Source organism: Bos javanicus, chromosome 6 (genome assembly GCF_032452875.1).
Source record: "Bos javanicus breed banteng chromosome 6, ARS-OSU_banteng_1.0, whole genome shotgun sequence".
NCBI lineage: Eukaryota > Metazoa > Chordata > Mammalia > Artiodactyla > Bovidae > Bos > Bos javanicus.
The window spans coordinates 116,591,415-116,615,863 of record NC_083873.1 but is presented as its reverse complement, the minus strand read 5'-3'; the positions used below and the strand labels follow the sequence as shown (position 1 = coordinate 116,615,863).

The 24,449-nt window shown below is 47.9% G+C and overlaps 1 protein-coding gene across 1 annotated transcript in view; it reads right to left on the bottom strand.

Annotated features, from left to right (window-relative positions):
• POLN (DNA polymerase nu) overlaps window positions 1-24,449 on the bottom strand; it is a 148,808-nt gene that overhangs the window by 105,753 nt on the left and 18,606 nt on the right. Inside the window, exons 3-6 of the mRNA XM_061421027.1 lie at window positions 22,895-22,974; window positions 20,958-21,446; window positions 9,522-9,712; window positions 5,151-5,263 (exon numbers count right to left, since the gene is read on the bottom strand). Of these exons, the coding sequence (XP_061277011.1) occupies window positions 5,151-5,263; window positions 9,522-9,712; window positions 20,958-21,446; window positions 22,895-22,974 (873 nt within the window). The remainder of the gene's footprint in view (window positions 1-5,150; window positions 5,264-9,521; window positions 9,713-20,957; window positions 21,447-22,894; window positions 22,975-24,449) is intronic.

Here is a 24,449-nt window from a genome sequence, read left to right as displayed (position 1 = left end):
CAACCTGGAACCAGTCTGTTGTTCCATGTCCAGTTCTAACAACTGTTGCTTCTTGACCTGCACACAGGTTTCTCAGGAGGCAGGTAAGGAAGGTGGTGTGGTATTCCCATATTTTTCAGAATTTTCCACAGTTTGTTGTGATCCACACAGTCAAAGGCTTTGGCATAGTCAATAGAGCAGAAGTAGATGTTTTTCTGGAACTTTCTTCCTTTTTCTATGATCCAACAGATGTTGGCAATTTGATCTCTGGTTCCTCTGCCTTTTCCAAATCCAGTTCAAACATCTGGAAGTTCTAGGTTCACGTACTATTGAAACCTTGCTTGGAGAATTTTGAGCATTACTTTGCTAGTGTGTAAGATGAATGCAATTGTGCAGTAGTCTGAACATTCTTTGGCATTGCCCTTCTTTGGGATTAAAATGAAAACTGACCTTTTCCAGTCTCGTGGCCACTGCTGAATTTTTGAGATTTGCTGGCATATTGAGTGCAGCACTTTCACAGCATCATCTTTCAGGATTTGCAATAGCTCAACTGGAATTCCATCACCTCCACTAGCTTTGTTCATAGTGATGCTTCCTAAGGCCCATTTGACTTCACACTCCAGGATGTTTGGTTCTAGGTGAGTGATCACACCAGTGTGGTTATCTGGGTCATGAAGATCTTTTTTGAATAGTTCTTCTGTGTATTCTTGCCACCTCTTCTTAGTATCTTCTGCTTCTGTTAGGTCCATACTATTTCTGTCCTTTATCGAGCCCATCTTTGCATGAAATGTTCCCTTGGTATCTCTAATTTTCTTGAAGAGATCTCTAGTCTTTCCCATTCTATTGTTTTCCTCTATTTCTTTGCATTGATCGCTGAGGAAGGCTTTCTTATCTCTCCTTGCTGTTCTTTGGAACTCTGCATTCAGATGAATATATCTTTCCTTTTCTCCTTTGCCTTTCACTTCTTTTCTCAGCTGTTTGTAAGGCCTCTTCAGACAACCATTTTGCCTTGTTGCATTTCTTTTTCTTGGGGTTGGTTTTGTTCACTGCCTCCTGTACAATGTTACAAACCTCTGTCCATAGCTCTTCAGACACTCTGTCAGATCTAATCCCTTGAGTCTATTTGTCGCTTCCTCTGTATAATTCTAAGGGATTTGATTTAGGTCATACCTGAGTGGTCTAGTGGTATTTCCTACTTTCTTCAATATAAGCCTGAATTTGGCAGTACGGAATTCATGATCTGACCCACAGTCAGCTCCCGGTCTTATTTTTGCTGACTATAGAGCTTCTCCATCTTTGACTGCAAAGAATATAATCAATCTGATTTCAATATTGACCATCTGGTGATGTCCATGTGTAGAGCTGTCTCTTATGTTGTTGGAACATACTGCTATGACCAGTGTGTTCTCTTGGCAAAACTGTTAGTCCTGCCTCATTTTGTACTCCAAGGCCAAACTTGCCTGTTACTCCAGGTATCTCTTGACTTCCCACTTTTGCATTCCAGTCCCCTGTGATGAAAAGGATGTGTTTTTTGGGTGTTAGTTGTAGAAGGTCTTGTAGGTCATCATAGACCTGTTCAACTTCAGCGTCTTCAGCATTAGTGGCTGGGGCACAGACTTGGATCACTGTGATATTAAATGGTTTGCCTTGGAAACGAACCAACATCACTGTGTCATTTCTGAGATTGTACCCAGGTACTGCGTTTCAGACTCTCCTCATAGTCAACAAGAAACTGTCAATATACAAAAGTAAATAAGTGCAATAGATAATGCCTTAAGTATGTTTAAAAATAAGATGAAAAAAAGGAAATGCTTTTAAACTAAAAAATGAAGAGATTGAAAATGGATTCTAATGTGACAAGTATGAAAGATAGAGAAGATTCAACCTATGAAATCACAAAAACAATTCAAATACCACAAAAAAGGTAAACAACCGAGCATTACAACCAGGTCTCATGCATTTCCTGACAGAAGGACACGATACCGCTCAGAGCTAGGATCGAGACTAGGAAGCAGGCTTGCACTCCCAAACTCTAGCCCGAATCTGATCAGGCCCCTGGGTCTCAGTACAGAAGAAACAGACAAGAGAGAACATGTTAAAAGACAAGAAAGAGAAATCCCATAGGATGAAACCCTGGTCTGTCAACAATGACATGTCGGGAGCCACGTTAGGTATTACTGACAAAATGGAGGCACGGCCCCAGCCCCCTCTCTTTGTCCCGCAGGCATGGACCCGGGATGAAGGAGTTAGGCTTTGTGATTCTGACTTGTTGTTTCCTTTCCTCGGCTGAGTTGACTGAAAAGGAATATTAAGGTGCTTATTGTTCTTGAGAGGAGCATGAGAAGGCGCAAAGCCTTCTGCAGCTGTGCTCAGAAAATAATTCATAAAGTTAGTCATTGACATTTGTTCAAGGACTTTTACAAAAGAGTGTTCCAGGATGAGCACGTAGGCCGCAGCTTGAGGCCACGGGAGGGATTGTTATCTGAAGCCTGTTTGTGAGGAAAGTGTTTATGGCAAAGGAGTTTACTGAACTTAGGGCTTAGAAATAATTAAAATAGTTAGATGTTGAAAATTTAAGGAATGTTGTAATGTTAGCATATTTTACTACACCTTATAGAGGTTAGGAATTTTAGAGGTACTATAGCTAGAAGCCTTATTAGGAGATAGTGAGCTCAGGATGTTAGGGGCAAACAGGATTTAGAAAGATAAGAAATAAACTGAGGAATGTAGCATGAGTTACAATGTAATCACAAGTTAACTACAGGACACATAAGAGGGAGTAGATAATAGATGGTAAAGCTGATTTCCAGAGAACCGCTGAAGCAGGAACTCTGTTTGAAGAGCAACAATGATTTATGGAGATAATAAATCTGGGTGAGGGGAAACTGAAAATGTCAAACTTCTGACCTACTGCTTTCGTAAAAGTACAAAAGAAAATCTTGAACTGAAATAAACAGGCAGTCCAAGAAAACTGAGAGGCTGTCTCGTTTCTCGCCAACACCGCTCACCGCTTCAGGTTGAATCTCTGGCTGCTGGAGCTGGACTCCGGCAATGACAAAATAATGGCAAGAAAAGACACAGAAGGAGAGAAGACGCAAGAAAACTGGGGAGACACATCACACCCAGCCCGAGTGTAGGGCCACCCGGACCTGTGTTTGGATCCCGATTCAATCAAACTGCAAGAAACAAAAACAAGCAAAGCTATTTAAAGACAACTGGGCAAGTACAAACGTTGCCTGGATAGCTAATGATACGAACAGATTATGGCTGTTTTAGGGAGAGATGATGAGCAAGCCATCTGAAAACTGAAATCCTCATATTTTATTCATCTGATTGAAACATTACAGATCAGTAATAAGATGCTTGGGACGTGCTACAAAATAACCCAGGGGACAGAGGTTTGGAACTAGTGGGGAACAAAGACTGGACAGAGTTGACAGCTGTTGGAACTGGGCCAAGTGTTGTCTGTTGTGTCCCCCCACACGCCTGCCGTTCTCTGCAGACGCAGCTGCGTGTCCACAAACTCCCAGCAGTGAGCGCAGACCCTGCAGCTCAAGCCTCAGCTCCACGGATGGCCCCACCTCCGGCACCAGCCCCCAGCCCTGGGCCTGCTGTGCCTCCCACCACGCAGCTGGAAGCCAGGGGAGGTTCCCACGCGCCCTCCTCAGGGCCCACCCTTTGCTGTAAGCACCCTGTGTACTCACACCTCTTTATTAGGAAGCCTACAGCCCAGGAACAGCCAGGCGGCAGAGTGCACAGGGCACGGCACGGCGGGCACAGAACCACACCCAGTCCAGCTGTGCCCCCTCCCAGCGCCCGGGCTGCTCACCTGGGAATCCCACCATGAGGGCATTTTATGCAGGCTTCATTACCTCAGTGTGGCTGACTAAGTCACTGGTCTCCAGCCCCTCTGCCCTTCCTGGAGGTGGCGGGTCACACTAAAGCTCCGGCCTCAGTAGAGCCTCCTCCTTCTGCTGACCCCTCCCGCCCTGAAGCCCTGCTGCCTCCAGCCCCCGGTGCTCATTAGCACATGGAGGACACTCAGCACCCTGGAGATGGCTTGGGTTTTGGGAGCTGAGAGCCATGAACCAGGGATAAACACCAAACATATCTTACTGTATCACAGGTACTTTATATTGTCTTGGGAATTTTGTACAATAAAAACTTTTTTTTCCCCAATGCCTTGTGTGCATGCTAAGTTGCTTCCAACTCTTTGTGACCCCATGGACTGTAGCCACCAGGCTCCTCTGTCCATGGGATTTCCCAGGCAAGAATACTGGAGTGGGTTGCCATTCCCTTCTGCAGGGGATCTTCCCGATCCAGGGATCAAGCCTGCATCTCTTACGTCTCCTGCATGGGTAGATGGGCTCTTTACCACTAGAGCCATCTTACTATAAATATTTTCAAACATTCAGACAGTTTGAAAAGGACTGCACGGTGAATACTCGTGTATCCACTACCCAGACTCTGCAATGAACATTCTTTCTATATTTGCTTTATTACATGTCTATCTAGTAAAAAAAAAAAAAAAAAGGTTTCTAAAATTCTTTTTAATAATGTTAAATAAACGGAGAAGGCAATGGCACCCCACTCCAGTACTCTTGCTTGGAAAATCCCATGGACGGAGGAGTCTGGTAGGCTGCATTCCATGGGGTCGAGAAGAGTCGTACATGACCGCACAACTTCACTTCCACTTTTCACTTTCATGCATTGGAGAAGGAAATGGCAACCCACTCCAGTGTTCTTGCCTGGAGAATCCCAGGGACAGGGGAGCCTGGTGGGCTGCCATCTATGGGGTCGCACAGAGTCGGACACGACTGAAGCGACTTAGCAGCAGCAGCAGCAGCAGCACTCTGGCTTTAGTTTAATTCTTAGAGAGTTTACAGCTGTTTGTGGTGACAATAAATTCATCTACCAAGCCACATGTTACTTCTTCCCTATTTTAAACACAAAAGCAATACATACTTGAAAAAACTCTAATCATGTAAAACACAGAGGGGAAGTGCCTCTGCGCTCAGGGCATGTGGCTGGCTGCGTGGGTAGTGCTGAGCAGCTGTGACTCCCCCCGCCTCTGAGTTGTGCAACACGGCAGTCCTCACCGCACTCCCATCCCCAGGAGGAATCGCTGTGGGACAGTTACATCGGTGGGAGATGATAAATCTGAAACGTACCACACTTCCAACTGCCATCGTCACCGAACAACTGCAGCGCTGTTCTCACAAAATCCTTTGCGTTAAAACAAATGACGGGGCGTTTACGTCTCAGTACTTCACGCAGCACGTTCCTAGAAGACGAAGAGACATTCACAGATTGACAGACCGATTTGAAACTCCTCATCTTGGAAAACTTCCAAAGACATTCCACTAACAGCTGTCACGTGTGAAGTATTATGGGCAGACATTCTTCTGCAAGCTCTCCACAGATTAACTCAAATCCTAGGAGGTGTGCAGGGAAAATCAAAATGGGTTGGTCTTGCTCAGTCCCCAGAACGGAGCCAGGAGGCCCCTGAGAAAGTGGGACTCAGGGGCGACGCAGCCTGGATGGAATCTGACCTTTCGACCTGGTGACAACATCCAGAATGTCTGCCAGAACCCGAGGCCCCCGTCCATCTTTCGGACATCTACCCTGAAACAGTTTGTGATTCCTTAAGGACAAACGTTTTCTGGGTTGTATTAGAGGCTGTCACAGTTCTTGCCAGCCAACTTTAAAAAAAAATTTTTATTTGTTTTTGGTTTTGCTGGGTCTTGGCTGTGATGCACCGGCTCCTCACGGCAGCGGCTTCTCTTGCTGCAGAGCATGGACTGGGCGTGTGGGCCACAGCAGCTACGATGCGTGGGCTCTAGAGCTAGGGTTCAGTAGTTGGGGTACACGGGCTTAGCTGTTCCGAGGCATGTGGGATCTTCCTGGACCACGGCTCGAACTGGTGTCCCTGCACAGGCAGGCAGACTCCTAACCACTGGGCTACCAGGAGAGTCCTCGCCAGGCAACTTTTAACAACCTTACGGCTTTTTGTTTTTATAAACCCCTGACTCTCTTCCCCAGAACACTCTTTAGGGGTTACCTGAATCTTTGTCTCTTGAATTGCAATTCTTAAGACCCCAAACAAACTTATTTGCAGCCTCTTGTGTTATTTTTTGGTTGACAGAGGTAGGTGTTACTTATTATCTGTATTTTACGGATGATGAAGCCGAGACACAAAGAGGTTAGTCATGAAGTCCAGTTCACACGGCTCTTCAGATCCAATTCCTGGATGTGGCACAATCACCTGCAGACTAAGCCCCCAGCCCGAGTGGAGCTGACGCACCCTGGACTCCTCCCCGCCAGTCCCAGCCTGTGCTCCCAGCACACCCCCACCAGCCTGCGCTCTGCCCACACTGGAATCTCCCAGCCTGTGCTCCCAGCACAGCCCACTCCCCGACCAGCCCGTGCTCTGCCCACACTGGAATCTCCTTCTCCATCACCAGACTCCACCAAGCCCTCTCACACTCCAGGCCCCCCTGCTCCAGTACTCCTGGCCACATACCTGCTACAGCCAGGACCACGTTCGTGACACCGTAATTTACCTTACCCCCATTGAATCATGAGCTCCTTGATTATGGGATTCATGATAGCTGACATTTATCAAATACTTACCATGTGTGAATACCTCACTAAACACTGACAGGGATTGCTGCACTGAAACCTCATCATAATCCCATTAGGCAGGCACTAGATCCATTCTGGTGTAGGAATGACTACCTGCTCTGGTATTCTTGCCTGGAAAATCCCACCATGAACAGAGAAGCGGGGAGGGCTACAGCCCACGGCGTCGCAAAGAATCGGACACGACAGCACAAGAGAGCACAGGCCCATTTTAGAGATAAGGAAACCGAGGCCTGGAAGGGTGAGACAATTTTTCCAGCTTTCCACAACTGAGAAGTGGCAATGCTGAGGTCTGAGACCCGATCTTGCTGCTGCCAGGACCCAAGGTGGTGTTGGAGAAGACTCTTGAGAGCCCCTTGGACTGCAAGGAGATCCAACCAGTCCATTCTAAAGGAGATCAGTCCTGGGTGTTCATTGGAAGGAATGATGATGAAGCTGAAACTCCAGTACTTTGGCCACCTCATGCCAAGAGTTGACTCATTGGAAAAGACCCTGATGCTGGGAGGGATTGGAGGCAAGAGGAGAAGGGGACGACAGAGGATGAGATGGCTGGATGGCATCACCGACTCAATGGACGTGAGTTTGAGTGAACTCTGGGAGTTGGTGATGGACAGGGAGGCCTGGCATGCGGCGATTCATGGGGTCACAAAGAGTCAGACGCGACTGAGCAACTGAACTGAACTGATGGTAACTGCTTATTAATACATCAACGAGGGTCTTTGGATGAGGCTGAGGAAGAAGGAAAGCTGGAGTCCAGTGAGCTCTGCTTACTCTGCAAGCAGGCATTTTTAGGCTTCTTGCACTTTCTGGTGTCCTTTCCCTTAGGCTTCCCTTGAAGAGGGCCACTGCCGACGGCAGAGCGTCAGGCCTTGGCTCTGCTGGGCCTGGAGCGGGTGTGAGGGAGAAGCAGCTGGGACTCCTGGAGTTCCCTCCTACTTCGGTGCTCTTGTAGCTGGAAACTCGGAAGTTCTCAATGAGGCCACCTAACAACTATGATCTCTCCCACTAAAAGGCACAACCCTGCTGCGATTTCTAGCTTGAGACAGGACACACAACAAAAAGACAGTATCTTCTGAGACAAGGTGGCTAAAACACAGTGTGTTTTCTACGTCAGTTTTGCCACATCTGCAAAACAAAAAGCAGAGGGAGGATCGAAGCTTAAGTGACCACCAGATGTTCAAGTGGAGAATGTGAAACAGGATACAAAATCCAGAATTCAGAAAAGGAAGTCCAAACATTAGAGCCCTGCTCTCACAGAGGTCTTCCATAGTAACAGACTGCCTGATTGTTCTTTCAAAAGAAAGTTATGTAAAAAGAAGGTTATGGGTTCTTGGGAGCAGAGTGCTGTGTTGTCAGATGTCTGATTCTCACTGTGGTGTACATGCCTGACATTAAGCTTTTATTGCCGAGGCATCTGTTTCAAGAGATGTCCATCCTGAATAGACGTGTTGCCAGCTGTGCTACTCAGCCGCGGGCAAAACCACCAGAGAAGGAGCCAGGGGAAGCTCCCTCTTCCAGAGTAAGTGGGTGAGCGTCAGTCGCTCAGCCGTGTCCGACTCTCTGCACCCCCATGGACTGTAGCCCGCCAGGCTCCTCTGTCCATGAGATTCTCCAGGCAAGAATACTGGAGTGTTCGCCATTCCCTTCTCCAGGGGATCTTCCTGATCCAGGGATGGGACCCAGGTCTCCTGCGCTGCAGGCAGAGTCCTTACCAGCTGAGCTGCCAGGTCTTTCCAGAAAGCCCTGGGTATGCAGATAACTGACTTCGTGAGTGACACGGCTTCTCAACCTTCCTGTGCCCTACTTCCTGCTCTGATGCTTTAAGTTAGCCAATAAAGAGTGACTCCTCGAAACCCTAGACACCCCACCTTCAAACTCTAAAAAGGCAGAGCCCTAGGTCTATGCATGCCCTTTCTTTCTTTCCCTATAACCCCTCTGTGAGGCCCTGGGCATGCCGTGTACCCTCCAGGACTTGTGAGTGATAAGTTCCATTCCTCAGATTCCCCAGCAGTTTTTGCTGACGTGTGCCCTGTGCAGGACTGGCCCCTGCAGAGGAAACGCCTGTGGGGGCTCGGTGCGAGGAATACGGGCTGGCCCAGTGCCTCGGAGGCGCACGACGACCCAAAACTCACCCGAGCCCGGTGAGCCCGACTCAGCCCGGCCGGGACCAGGTCCCCACCTTCTCACCCAGAGCCTCCCTGGATGCCTCTTCAGGGCAGTGGCTTCAAGGAGCTCTCTCGGGGCACCTAGCTGACTTGGACTCAGAGAGCTAGGTGCACAGGCAGCGGATACCCCCACCGAAACCAGAAGTGAGTCAGGCTGACAATATGAGAAAGAAACGGTGATGAGGGGCACAGACTCCAGCCCACGAGGGGGCTTTTCAGGGCTGAGAAGGGGCAGCAGAGCATCCCTGCCTGTTCTGAAATTCTGAGACTCTAAGAAGGCAGATACAAGTGAGATGTTTCTTGCCTATTTTCACAAAGTGAAACTTTGAAATTAGTAATAGGTTGGTAGCATTGAGGACTATCTATTGCTTGAAGGCAGAGATTGCTTTCCAATGCCGTGAGTGAGTGAGTGAGCGAGTATCTTGAGGAGGTCAGCCAGGGCTCCAGCAGTGACGGTGGGTTTTTGCTCCTTAAAATGACGCTCTTCTTGCCGACTTCTCATTGCAATGTTGACTCAAATCCTGGAGCAGGCCCCTGTGGATGGTCCCACCATTTCAGAGCTCTTTGAGGGGAGAGGGCCAGTGTTTATAGAGGTTTCTGTCACTGAGATTCATTTCACTTTCATGTGCACTACAAACATTCTGAAACTTTAAATAACTGAACTTGGAGCTCGGGAAACTCAGTTAGGGTAAGGCGGGTGAGCCGGACTTCAGGAGATTAGTGGAGACGTCTTACTTGGCGAGTTGGTGCTGTGCCTCTTGCCCTTGGCCCCAGGCAGAGGAGCGCTCAGTTTTTATGTAGATACACTGATCACTGGGCATGTCCTCCGGAACACTGTCAGAGGCTGAGGCAGCCAGACCACCGCTGCCTTCCTCCGGATGTCTCCTCAGTAACAGCACAATGCCTTTAACAGAGGAAACCAGAGCCTGTGAATACAGAATAAAATAAAGTTACAAGATCAAGCATAAATTATGCATTTGTTCAAGAAAGATCGGTCATGTTTTATAATTAAGCAGAATTAAAAGGCTTAAAATTAAAATTAGTAAGTGAATACCTCCTTTAATGACAATTAAGGCCCAAACCCAAACCATCTCATTCTCTAAATCTGGTCTCCTCCCTATTCAACATCATAATGGAAGTCTTAGCTAATGCAATACATCAGGAAAAAGAAATAAAAGATATATAAATTAGAAAGGAAGAGCTGTACCATCACCATTTTACAGATAACATAAATATTTGTGTAGAAAACCCAAAGGAATCTACAAAATAAAACACCTCCTGGAAGGAATATGTGAGCCAAGCAAGGTTGCAGGATCCAAGGTCAAAACACAAAAATCAGTTATATTTCCGTACACTAACAATGGACATATAAAAGTAAACGTTTTAAAAAAGGAATTACCATGTATAATAACTAGTCCCCAAATTAAATACTTAGAAATCAATGTAACATGTATAGGATCTGTGTACTAAAATCTATAAAATACTGATGAAAGAAATCAGAGAAGACCTACAAAAAGAGACACATACCATGCTTAACGACAATAAAACTCAATGTCAATTCTCTCAAGCTAAGTTGTAGAATCAAAAAGATCAATAAACCCCAAGTACAAGAAAACTACAGCAAGTCATACCATAATCAAACTGTTTAAAACCAGTGATATAGAGAAAACCTTAAAAGGGAAGGTGTTCTAGGGAAGGGGGAGGGGGAGGGGGACACATTGCCTAGACAGAGACAAAGATAAGGGTGACGGCAGATTCCTTATGAGAAACAAAGCAAGTTCGGAGACAGTCGCATAACATTTTTAAACTATTGAAAGAAAAAAACTATCAACTTACAATTCTTTATCCCATAAAAATGTCTTTCAGAAATGAGAGGTAAAGCAAGATCTATATACTACACTGAAAATTACAAAACACTGCTAAGAGAAATTGAACTTTTAAATAAATGGAAAGACACCCCCTGTTCATGAATCAGAAAATTCAACACTGCTTTCAAGATGGCAAAACTAAGCTAGGCTGGGACTTGGGTGCCTCTACCAGCACGCCTGCACCTGGACAAATGTCTCCTTGAGCAACAGGAAACAAAGAAACCATATGTCAGGGGTCCCCAACCCCCACGCCACCCGCTAGTACCGGTCCACGGCCTGTTAGGAGCGGGGCTGCGTGGCAGTAGGTGAGCAGCGGGCAGGTGAGCCGAGCTTCTTACGTATTTACAGCTGCTCCCCACTGCTCACATCACCTGAGCTCCACCTCCTGTCAGACCAGCAGTGGCATCAGACTCTCAGAGGGGCACGAAGTGCTCTGTGAACAGCGTGTGAGGGGTCTAGGCTGTGTGCTCTTAAGAAAATCGAATGTCTGATGATCTCATTCTGCATCATGCTGAGTTGTATAATTATCTCATTATATATCACAATGTAATAATAATAGAAATAAACACACACAATAAATGTAATGCACTTGATTCATCCTGAAACCATAACCCTGTCCCAGTCATGGAAAAATTGTCTTCTGTGAAACTGGTCCCTGGTGCCAAAAAGGCTGGGACTGCAGCTTCAAGTGACTGAAATAACTGCGTGCACGGGCGGGTGGGGACGATTGTGAGCAACAGGATACAGATATGCCACAAACAACGGCCGCTTCTGATGTTCTGGGAGCAAAAGCAGGGTACTGCACACGATCCTGTACACAGCACCGCCAAGGAGGTGTACAGGCCCCGAAGCTATGCCTCCTGCCCAGCCCACAAACCCACTGCCCACCGTTGTGCCACATAAGGGCCCAAGAAGGCCCTCTAGGGAGCAGGCAATGAAACCTGTTTCTTGTTCTTGCTCTCTTGTACTGCAGCACAAGTCCCAGCAAAGCCTTGCCTGAAATTCCCATCTGGCCTCTTATCATTTCTATTGGTTAAGAGTCCAAGGGCCCGGGTTGGGAGCATGATTTTGGCGACTCTGCTGGGACCCGTGGGTCTTTCTTCTTTCCTTGTCCCTCTGAGAGAGGATAGTGGTCCATTTGGTGGAGATGGATGCAGCTGACGAGCAGCCACCTGAATCTCTGCTCAGGGTCACAGTGCTTGGCAAGTCTGCCTTCATTGCCCCGGGGCCTCACTGTGCTCACTCACGCAGCTTCCCCTCCCCTTTCCCTCTTCTGGTACCTCCCACTCTCTACTTCTTCCTTCTCTGTCCTCTCCCACGCTCTGTCACACCCTTCTGAGAAGGTGAACATCAGGCAAATACAGCCTAACTCCTCTCAGCTAGTGAAGCCATGCTCCCACAGGCTGACCCTGGTTTGCCCTGACAGGTGACAAGAGGTGGGAGAGGCTGGCCTCCTACCATGAAGACCTTGGTCCAGTGGGGTTTCCTTGAGAGGAGATTTCTGAGAGTGATAGAGGTTCAAGCCTCATATGATGTAGTGGCTGGAAGCCTGGTCATCGTAGACTTCTCGGCTTCTTTATCCTGGCTTAAAGTCCCAGTTGCGGGTTTGAGACCCACTGGCATGATCACCCCGATGAGTGGTGGACAGACTGCCTGCCTCCACTGGCCCTTGTGGAAGAGCACAGCCGACTGGAACTGCCTGAACAGATGCCCACAGAGGGGTGGGCTGGAACAGCAGCTCTCCTAGTTATTTCTCCTTACATTGTCCATCCGCACCTCTACCCCCAAGAAACTGGCTGGGGTGAACTTCACACTACCTCTGAGTATTTCTCTGTTCTGTGTTTTCAACCGTGGAGAAGAGTTCCGAGATCTCCTCTGTCATCTCATCTTTGGTTTTGTTGTGCCAGGTCTCGAGGATTCATCCAGCCTCAGGATGTCTAGGCATTAACCATCAGATTTATATGTAAACATGGGAAATGCCCCCCAAAGATTCTTCTCTGGGTTACATTCTTAAAGATTGGGGACAGTTGAAATTAGATGGTTTAAAAATCATCTTCTTTTGCAACACAGCTGGTTGCAATAGGCCTTGGCTAATCAGAAGAAGAAGCCACAGATTGGACCCCTTAACTTTAACACCAGTTTACAATTGGATGAAAATACTGTAAGGAGTGCCCAAAAAGGGGAGAGGTCCCTCACGTGCAGGGCCTTGTGAAACTACATCCAGACCATGGTTGGAGGGATCCCTGCAGGGTGCTCAGCCTCTATGTCTGCTTTGCCCCCAAAAGATTGACAGACTTTCTCACAGATCCCCTCTTTCAACTGCCAACTCGTCACTGGCATGAGGGTCCTTTCTCACGTCCCCACTTCTTCCCCTTCAGTACCACCTTCAGCCCGTGGCCTCTGCCTTACCCCTTTGACCCAGGGACCCTGAAACCAGAGCCCAGTGCTGTCCCCAGTGGGGCTCTGATGAGATTCAAAATTAGCCCCACTTTCATACCATAAGGCTTCTACCTCCTCCAGGAAGTAGCTGACAGAAGGGAGAATTACTAGAGTGCATGTCTCCTTCTGATGGGGGACATAGGAATCTGTAAGGAGAGACTTGGCACATTCTCAGACAACCCTGATGAGTTTAGAGGTGAATTTGCCATGCTGGGTTAACATTCTCCCTGACCTGGCAGAAATCATAGTTATTCCCGCCCACTGTTGCACCCCAGATGAGAAGGAGTGCATACTAAGAAAGGCCAGGGAACACACAGACAGCCTAGTGGCCACCAGTGACGCAGTCCCAGAACAGGACTCCCGCTGAGACTATGAGGATCATGTAGGCCAGGCCAGGATAAGACATTATACTACTTGTTCATTAGAAGGAATGAAAAGGTGTATGATGAAGCCTGCAAATTATGATAAGGTCTGAGAGGTTACACAGGAAAAAGATAAAAGCTTAGCAATCTTCCTGAGCCGGGTGACAGGCATTCAGGAAGTACACCAATATAGACCCGGAGTCTGCAGAAGGGAGGCCGCTATTGGCCATGCATTTTATCACTCAGCGTGCTCCGGGTATCAGGAGGAAATTACAAAAGCTTGAGGCTGGGCCCCAAACCCCATTGTCAACCTTGGCAGAGGAGGCCTTCAAGGTCTATAACAACTGGGACATGGCAGAGGAAGCCAACAAGGACGGGAGACTAATAAAGAAACTCAGCTCCTAGCTGCCTCGATCCACCTACCATCTCAAGAGGACCCTAGACAGCTGTGAAGACCAGAGCAGCAGCCCAGGAATCACCTGGGCAGGAATCAGCGCGTGCCCTTCCCCAGCACCAGAATGGGGCACTGGAAAGGGAAGGTCCTGGGCGCCCTCCGTGGAAAGCCCGAGGACAACCCCTGCTGGCCCCAGGTCTCGGTGACGCGGAGCCTCCTGGATGCTCTAGAGACTCACATACACTTGCTGGTGGGGACTGGGTGCCAGCCTGCTCGGGATCCTGTTCAATCCACCCTCATCACTCCAGTGGAGCCTCGGGTCATCCAGGGTGCGGCATGCAGAACTAAACGTCTAGCAGACACTGGAGCGGGTTGCTCTGCTCTGACTTGGCCAGCTGGCCGGGCTCCGGCTGTGGCCGCACTGTGACGGGAGCTGACGGATGGCCAAAGGTGAGGCGGCTTAGGTCTCCCCGTGCCTTGGAGTCAGAATCAGGTCTATTGTCACTCACTCCTTTTTGAACAGGCAGGAATGTCTTGTCCCCCCCCCCCCCCCCCCCCGTGGAAGAGACTCACTAAATAAACTAGGAACTAGTATATTTTTAGGACAGAATGAAGTCCAGGAAGATAGAGAATTCAAACAGAATGCATCTCTTGGTAGCCCCAGATGACCTGCCTGCTGGTCATCAAAATATTCCCCAGGAAATTAAGGAACAGGAGAACTCTGTGATATGGGATACTTCAGTGCCAGGAAGGGTAAGCCCTGATAGAAGTAAGATTAAATCCTAGGGAAAGATACCAGGAAGAGACAATATCCTTTGAAGCCTAAGCTCCTGAGGGTGATAAAACAGCTGCTCACCAAATTCCTAACACACAGACTCATTAGGCCCTGCCAATCTCCTTGCAATACTCTGATACTCACCGTCCAGAGGCCTAACAGGGAGCATTGCTTTGTGAAAGACTTAAGAGCAGTGGACTAGACAGTCAGTTCAGTTCAGTCGCTCAGTCGTGTCCGACTCTGCGACCCCATGAATCGCAGCACGCCAGGCCTCCCTGTCCGTCACCAACTCCCAGAGTTCACTCAGACTCACGTCCATCGAGTTAGTGATGCCATCCAGCCATCTCATCCTCTGCCGTCCCCTTCTCCTCCTGCCCCCAATCTCTCCCAGCATCAGTCTTTTCCAATGAGTCAACTCTTCACATGAGTTGCCCAAAGTATTGCAGTTTCAGCTTTACCATCATTCCTTCCAAAGAAATCCCAGGGCTGGTCTCCTTCAGAAGGGACTGGTTGGATCTCCTTGCAGTCCAAGGGACTCTCAAGAGTCTTCTCCAACACCACAGTTCAGAAGCATCAATTCTTCAGCGCTCAGCTTTCTTCACAGTCCAACTCTCACATCCATACATGACCACTGGAAAAACCATAGCCTTGACTAGATGGACCTTTGTTGACGAAGTAACGTCTCTGCTTTTGAATATGTATGTAGGTTGGTCATAACTTTTCTTCCAAGGAGTAAGCGTCTTTTAATTTCATGGCTGCAGTCACCATCTGCAGTGATTTTGGAGCCCAAAAAATAAAGTCTGACACTGTTTCCACTGTTTCCCCATCTATTTCCCATGAAGTGATGGGACCAGATGCCATGACTAGACAGTCATCCCTATTTAATCAGTAGTACCAAACCCACACACCCTCCTCACCCAAGTGCCCGGGAGTGCTCAGTATTTCTCTGTTCTGGACTCTAAAGATGCATTCTTCTGTATCCGCTACATCCAGGCTCTCAATGCCTTTTTGCTTTTGAACAGAGGGGCCTGACCCTCTGGAAGCTACTCAATATACTTGAACAGTGCTTCTGCAGGGTTTTCAGAATGGCCTCCATTTTTTAAGAAACGAGTTAGCAAAAGAACTGAGGGAACTAGGCCTGAAAAATGGAACTCCATCACGATATATTGAAGACAAATATGTAAGCACTGAGATAAAGCAAGACTCAGATCAGAATACTGCTAAGATCCTAATCTTCTGGCAGAAACGGGAGACAACGTTTCCCCGATGAAGGCTCAGATTTCACAACCATGGGTTCAGCAGGAGCGCGAGCCCGGGGTGTGGACTGAAAGACAGCAGTTAGTGCGTTACCGTCTCCAACCAGACAGCTGACTCCAAGGCTGTCTCAGGATGGCTGGGTTCTGTCGCATCTGGACTCCAAATTGTGACTTTATAGCAAACCCCTATATGAAGCTCTGAAGGGGGAACCCTGGGCCAGTCTGCTCCCTACTGCACTCCTCAGGGTCCATGTAGCCCCCAGGAGTAATCTGAGGCTTAGCCCATGTGAATGACCTAGGGAAGGCATTTTCTTACTTCTGACATTCTACCAGATGAGGCAGTGAGCCAGACCCTGCGATATGCTTCTAGTCTAGGCCAAGTTCAGAAGGCACTACAGGACTATGCCAAGACACTGGAAGCTCCCACTAAAACCCAGCAGAAGGGGCGGCCCCTCCACAAAGGAACGCTGGTGACCAGGGCTGTGTGCTCGCAGTGCAGGGGACCCGGGTTCAGTCCCCGGTCAGGGAACTAGACCCACACACTGCAGCTCGGAGCTCTCACACACTGCAACAAAGACCAGAGATCCTGTGGGCCACAGCTAAGACTTGGCACAGCCAAATAAATAACCTTTTAATACATAGTTTTTAAAAAGATACTGACACACACAAAAAATACCCCAATCTAGAAGGAGGCATCCCCCTAAAACTAACCCTTGCTGCAGTGGACGGGCCCCAGCAGAGTAAGGCTAGCCCCCGCTGCTGTCAAACTGCAAAGGGTACCTAGCCGGGTACATTTGTCCAGACTGGAGCTCTTCCCTCCCCAAAGCCCGCAGGTCGCAAGGGAGGAGCAACACGCCTGTACGCCAGTGGAGGACCTGAGACGTGGTCAAAGACAAGCACCACCAACAGACGAGCAGAGAGCGGCGTGGTGGGCCGGACTCCCACTGGCTATGTTTTCGCCATATCCTTGCTTGCGTTCTGCCAGTTTGCTCAGCCACCCCAGCCAGGGGGACAGCTCTGCTGTCTTGGAGGGGTCAGGGAAATACTCTACCATAAGAACGCTTCTGATATTCTATTTGCCACCTAGTCCCCGTGCCTAGGGAACAATGGCTGGAGAACTCACTTGTCAATATCGCCAGAACCATATCATGAGGGGAACACTGAGGAGAATGCTGGACATGACATCAACACCCCCAGCTGGCCCCCACCCCGCCCCTCGCACTCCCTCTGAACCTGTCAGATCCGCTACGAATTAACAGTCTGGGTCGGGAGGACTGCCACGCCCTTGGCCTCTGCTGGTCACACTTCTGCCTTCTGGCAGCCTGTTCCACTGCTGTTACCTGACTCCCCCACACAATTGGACGGGAGATGTGGGGTGCACTGGATTAAACTGCATAAACGGCACTTGCTTCTCATGCCTCAGGAACCCTGCCCCGCCCCCAGGGAGGACCCCCGCCCCCAGGCAGGACCGCACCAAACACCCTGCCTCTCACCCAGGAAGGAGCTGCACGTGCAACCTTGCCCACGGGGGCCTGTTTCAAAGTGTAGCCCCAGCTCCCTAAACAGCACGGAAGGGGAATGTGATGGTGGGATGGAAACGTGCCATCCACCCGTCCATCGATTCAACCCGCCTGTGGGGTACGGACCAAACGGGGGTCTGGCCTGTCACTGCGGCCACTGACCAGGCCAGCAAGGTGACACACGAGCATCTGGTTAGGGCCACCGTGAGGCTACACAATCTAAATCCCCAACATAATGGTCCTCTGGCCCCAACCACGCACGCACTAGCAATAGCGGTGTCCTTCAGGGACTGTCCGCTCTTAACAAGTCAGACAGACATTCTGATCTGAGCCCCTGCTGGCTTTGTTTTCCTCTGCAGACACCCAAACCACCACATGCTGCAGAGTTATGGCCAGATCCCATCCTCTCCCACAGAACTAGAGCCCACAAGTGCACTGATAATGTCCACTTCATAGGGGATGCACAACACGAATCACAGGAATGGCCGGATCCCATCCTCTCCCACAGAACTATAGCCTACAAGTGCACTGATAATGTCCACTTCATAGGGGAATACACAACACGAATCACAGGAATGGCCGGATCCCATCCTCTCCCACAGAACTATAGCCTACAAGTGCACTGATAATGTCCACTTCATAGGGGAATACACAACACGAATCACAGGAATGAGAGGAATTTTCACTCGCAGTGGGACTCGCCCAGGTCATCACTGAACCCGGAGTGCACTAGGAATGGGCTCAGCCAACCGGGCGACCAGCAGCCCTGTAGAGGGGTGCTCCACCTCTCAGGAAGTAACTTCAGGAATCTCACCAAGCAGCCTGCTTATGTAATGGAACAGATGGGGCAAGACTTAACAGACCCTAAGACCTCTGTTTCTTCTTTGGCTCATGTCATTGATAACCACGGAGCTCCTGTTTACCTTCCAGCAAACCAAGGCGGTTTGTGCGTAACCAATACTTCTTGACGCACCTGGATCAATGCTAGAGGACAGGGACAGGTTAATATTCAGGAGACATACACCCAAGCAGAGTGGCTTCACAGTCTGGGTAGGGGCAACACCGCCTCCACTGTCTGGTCAAGAGCCAACCTGGTGACTTGGCTCCTGCCCTTGCTAAGCCCTTTAGTGGCTGTCGTCATTATTCTCCCTTTTGGCCCTGTTTAACCTTTAGGTCAAGTGTGTGTCTTCCAGGCTCTAACATCTTCAGGTAAGGCCTGATGGCTCAAGGGCTTCAATCCATTCCCAGTGGGTGACCCAGGTCCCTGCTGGTCCTTGGAACACTCAGTGAGGGACTTCTACACCTCTCGAGAGGGGTAGGGTCTGTGGCCCCAGTTCAGCAGGAAGTACCTCCAGAAGAAGAGACCTTTGGCCCTTTAACCCTTAAGAAGGGTGTAGAATCCCCCAGAGGGGAAAGAGTGCTGCCCCTGGACAAAGTCTCCTCGAGCAACAGGACATGAAGAAACTATAAGCGACTAAAAATAACTGCGCGTGCGGTCGAGTTGGGACAATTGCGAGCAATTGGATACAAATGGGCCAGAATCAAACTGCCATTTCTGAGGTGCTGGGAGCAAAAGCAGGGTACTGCATGTGATCCCTGCACATGGCCCCAGCAAGGGGGTGGACAGACCCCCTAAGCAACATCTCCTGCCCAACCCACAGGATCTGCCCCATTGTTACCACATTGGAGGGCCCAGGCAGCTTCTCTCAGAGGGTGAGTCAGGGGGCCTGTCTCTCGTTCTTGCCCCCGTGCACTACAGCACAAGCCCAGTACAGCCTGAGGCCCTCGTCTGGCCTCTTATCAGCATCTACTGATGGAAGAGTCCAAGGGCCTGGGTTGGCAACAAAGCTGTCAGAATTAACCCACAGATTCAAAACAATGGGTATCACAGTTCCACCTGGATGTTTGAATAAACTGACAAGTTGACCCTAAAATTCGTATGGAAATGCAAAGGACCCGGAATACTCAAAACAATCTTGAAAAAGATAACGTAAGAAGAAACACTTCCTAATTTCAAAACTTATTATAAATCTAAAATAATCGAGACAGTGTTGGACTGGCATACAAATAGACATATAGATCAACTTTTAAAGAACTGAATGTCCAGAAGTAAACCCTAACATTTGCAATCTATTGAGTTTCTATTAAAGTGCCCCCAAAATTCAGCAAATAGTGCTGGGAAAACTAGGTATCAACATGCAAGAGGGTGGATTTATGCCCGTATCTCACAGCACACACAAAAATTAACTCAAACTGGATCACAGGTTTAAATGTAAGAGCTCAAATTAAATTCTTAGAAGCAAATAGGGTAAAGCATTCATGACCTGGGACGGGCAAAGCATTCTTAGATATACCAAGAAAAGCACAAGCAATGTAAGAAATACTTGATAAACTGGAATTAATGAAACTAAAAAACCTTTTGTGTTTTAAAAACACCGTCAAGGGACTTCCCTGCGGGTCCAGTGGTTAAGAACCTGCTGGCCAATGCAGGGGACACGGGTTTGATCCCTGGTCCAGGAAGATCCCACATTCCGAGAAGCAACTAAGTCCTCGAGCCACAGCTACCGAAGCCCGTGAGTCTAGAGCCTGCGCTCCATGACAAGAAGCCCTCAGACCTCAAAGAAGAGGAGCCCCTGCTCACCGCAACGAGAGAAAGCCTAGTGCAGCGATGAAGAGCCAACACAGCCAAAAATAATAAATAAAGTTAAAAAAAACACACACCACAAAAAAGTCATCAAGAAATTGCTAAAAACAAGCCACAGATTTGGAGAATTACAAATCATATATCTGACAAGAGACTTGTATCAGAATATATAAAGAAATCTTACGGGTCCAAAATAAAACAGAAATAGCCCAATTTAAAACATGAGCAATAGACCTGAAGTGTCATTTCACCAAAGAATCATGCAAACGGACAGTCAGCACATGAGAAGTTGCTCAGTGTCACCAGTCATGAGGGAAGTGCAGTTTAAAACCGCAGTGAGGGACTTCCCCGGTGGGCCACTGGTTAAGAATCTGTCTTGCAATGCAGGAGACTCAGTTCGGTCCTTGGTCCGGGAACTAAGGTCCCACATGCCGCCGCAGAGCAACGAAGCGTGCACTCAACGACTACGGAGCCCACACGCCTCGACTCGAGAGCCCATGCGTCGCAACGAGAGATCCCGAATGACGCAACAAAGAAAGACCGCTCGTGCCACAGCTAAGACTCGGTGCGGCCGAGCACATACCTAAGTGAGCGAGTATTTTAACACGCAGCGAAACACCGCTTCACACACACAAACATGGCTGAACTGTGAAGACAGACAAGCACTGACAGGCGGCGGAGAGCTTGGGCCTCACGCACTGCTGGTGGGGCTTAAGTGGCACAAGGAGTCTGGAAAGCACTGGGCAGGGCTTACACACCTCGTGAGAGCCCCGCGCTGCCACTCACCACTGGCAGAGGGGAGGTTTACAACCTTATTTCTAGCTCTCCCGTCAGAATCCGACACTAAGAAAACGGGTTTGTTTCACGCTGCCTACAAAACAGAAACAAACACGAACCAACAGCGTTTACTAACCTGGTCAGCTCTCAGCTGGGTGGAGCCATCTTTATACATCAGAGTTACCACCAGGGTGGCTGCCTGTTTGAGCATCTCAATCAGCTGGCTTTGCTCCAAAGCATCCAAATGTCTAATGTCACAAAAGTCCGTTTTGAATGCCTTTGCGTGCCTGGAACTGAGGTAGGTTTCAACCTCACCAGCATCTTCTTCCAGTATCACAAGCTTACTTGTTTTTGCTGATGAACTACTGCATGAGACGTGGTTTCCTGTAAGATTCACGCTCTCTCTGTTGTTTTCCTTTGGGAGGTGTTTTCTTTTACGTTCCATTTTCTGTAGAACTGAAGCCTGTTGGTCACACTGTGGAACTGAACACCGTGAAGGAGCCGAAGAGCTGATACCCTTCTGGCTTTGGTCAGCAGACAGCTGATCTGTGACTCTGATACCAGAGGACTCAGGACAAAACTTGATGGAAACTCCTGACGGCTGGCTCGTAAGCAAATTAAGATTCTATAGAAAAATGGAAAATATTTCACAGAATATGGATTTGTAAGACAAGTCTATATATAAACCAAAGTAAAATCCGATAAAACCCATTTAAGGTAAAGCAGGGACATGGCTTCACATCAACTGTGATCCAACTTCCTAATGAACTGTGGAGAGTCTCCCTGAGCAGTGGTTCTTCTCAACCCAGGCAGGAGTGCCTGGCTGCACCCTGGGCTGGAAAAGACAGGAGCTAGTGGAGAAGAGACTTAGCAGCAGCAGCAGCAGTGGAGAAGGCCTCCCACCTCAGCCCCGCGCTGGGGCCGCGTGTAACAGGAGATGCTGTGGAGGGGGATGTGCTGTACATGTGTACAAGACTGAGGATGAACCACTGACAGTTTCCAAGCAAAGGCCATTTATAGAGAAAATACAATCACCACAGCTCTACCTACTCAACTTTTAAAAAAATTACAGCTCAGCAGCAACATTCTTCCCGTTTCAATCTTGTGACATGGAATACTCATTCGTCGATTCACAGACTCGCACACGAATGTGACCAAACTCCAGGAGACAGTGAGGGGAAGGGGAGTCTGGCTTGCTGCAGTCCACGGGGTGGCAAAGAGTTGAACTCGACTTAGGGACCGAACAGTAACAACCACTACAGTCTGAACTGCTGTGCCACCTCCTCCACTGAGTCACAGCTCAGGCCTTTGGTAACGAGACCTCTTCTCATCTCTCCTCCAAGCTCACCACACACCTCACCCACTGGGAACTGCTGCTGCTGTTCTTTAGTCAAACTCTCTGTGACTCTGTGGACTGTGGCCCACAGGCTCCCCAGTCTGTGGGGTGTCCCAGGCAAGAATACTGGAGTGGGCTGCCATTTATTTCTCCAGGGGATCTTGCCAACCCAAGGATCAAACCTGTGTCTCCTGCTTGGCAGGTGGATTCTTTACCACTGAACCACCTGAGAAGCCCCACTGTAAAATTTATATCCTTCTTTTCCAAACTTCTCTTTACTTTCACTACCCCAAAGCTCCAACTCATCTTCCCTTAACCTAAAAAATTATCCCAAAGTCCTTTCCCACACTCTAAAGGTGAGGATATTGAGACAGACCATTTCCTAGACCTCAACTCGGAATGTTCACACTTCAGAAAGGTGTCCCAGATTCCTCTCCCACCACCAGAGAAAAGCAGCACAAGCCAGCACAAACACTGGGTTAGCCGTCTCCCCTCCGGACTCCAGAGCACTCAGCCCTGACTCCTGTTGTGACACTAATTCACCGAGTCATAGAGAAATACTATGCTTCTCTTTCTCGTCCCCTCATACAAGTAAACTGTAAGCTCCTGGAGAAGAACTTCTTTTATTTTTTAACCATTGTATCCACAGTGCCCAGCATATGGTTGACACTTGATAAATATTTGTTGAAAAAGTGAAAGCTATCTGTTTAGAATTACTCGTATCTGCAAAGATTCACCTTTTTTTCCAGTGATTGATCCTTTCCATCTTCAAGTAGTACTGAATATTTAACACTGGATTTGCCTACCACATCTGCAGCTTTGAAAGACACAGAAAGGAAACACGAGAGAGTAAGGAAACATTAAAATCTAAGTCATATAATTAATTAAACATTGAAAATAGCCTCTATAATCATTTACTCATCATTTACTTAACTAAAACAATGTAATAAAATTCACAAACAAAATGCATACTACCATTGCAGTAAACATTTATGCAAAATGTCTTCAAGTTAACTGGACACAGATCTATGTAATCATGAAATGTTTACTAAAAAAGTATTACTTGGTATTAGCATTTGAATACTTGATTTTGAAAAGCCAAGTTAAGTATTTTACAGAAAGCTTGCAAGTATTAAAAGTTTGAAGAAATTCTTAGATGGAATAATTTTGTAACAGAACATTAGAGATTCAGTAAAACATATAAACTTCTCATTTAGAGTTTAACAAGCTTGGGCTGGACAGGAAGTGATGGAACTGGGTTCAATCCCAGACAACATAACTCAAGTATCTATAACAATAATAACCAAGAAATGCAAATGGGGGAAATCTTTCATTTACAATAGAGAAAAGTTATACTTACAATTAATTTAATAAGAAAGGCACAAGACACTCAATGATGAAAACTTAAAATCTTATAAAATGGCATAAATCATGATCTATACAAGTGGAAAAACACAGCATTGAGATAGGAACAAAATATTTAATTCTCCCAAATATAAATTTAGTGCAACTCCCATTAGAGGCCCTACAGGGCTCTTTTAATTGGAAAAAAAAAAAAACAAACTTCAAAGTATATAGGAAATTTAAATGTCTGAAAACAGAGAAGAAAGGTAAGTTGCTTTGTTTGTTTGTTTTTTGAGAGGGGGTTGGCCATGCCATGCAGCATATGAGATCTTACTTCTCTGACCAGGGATTGAACCCATGTCCCCTGCACTGGAAGGCAGAGACTTAATCACTGGACCATCAGGGAAGTCCCAGAAGTTCAGTTGAATTGCTCAGTCATGTCTGACTCTTTGCGACCCCATGGACTGCAGCATGTCAGGCTTCCCTGTCCATCACCAACTCCCGGAGCTTGCTCAAACTCATGTCTATCAAGTCAGTGATGCCATCCAACCATCTCATCCTCTACGGTCCCCTTCTCCTCCTGCCTTCAATCTTTCCCATCATGAGGATCTTTTCTAAGGAGTCAGTTCTTCCTATCAGGTGGCCAAAGTATTGGAGCTTCAGATTCAGCATGAGTCCTTCCAATGAATATTCAGGACTGATTTCCTTTAGGATTGACAGATTGGATCTCCTTGCAGTCCAAGGGACTCTCAAGAGTCTTCTCCAATGCCACAGTTCAAATGCATCAACTCTCTTGCTTTTTCGATGATCTAGCGGATGTTGGCAATTTGATCTCTGGTTCCTCTGCCTTTTCTAAATCCAGCTTGAACATCTGGAAATTCTCGGTTCATGTACTGTTGAAGCCTCGCTTGGAGAATTTTGAGCATCACCTTGCTAGCGTGTGAGATG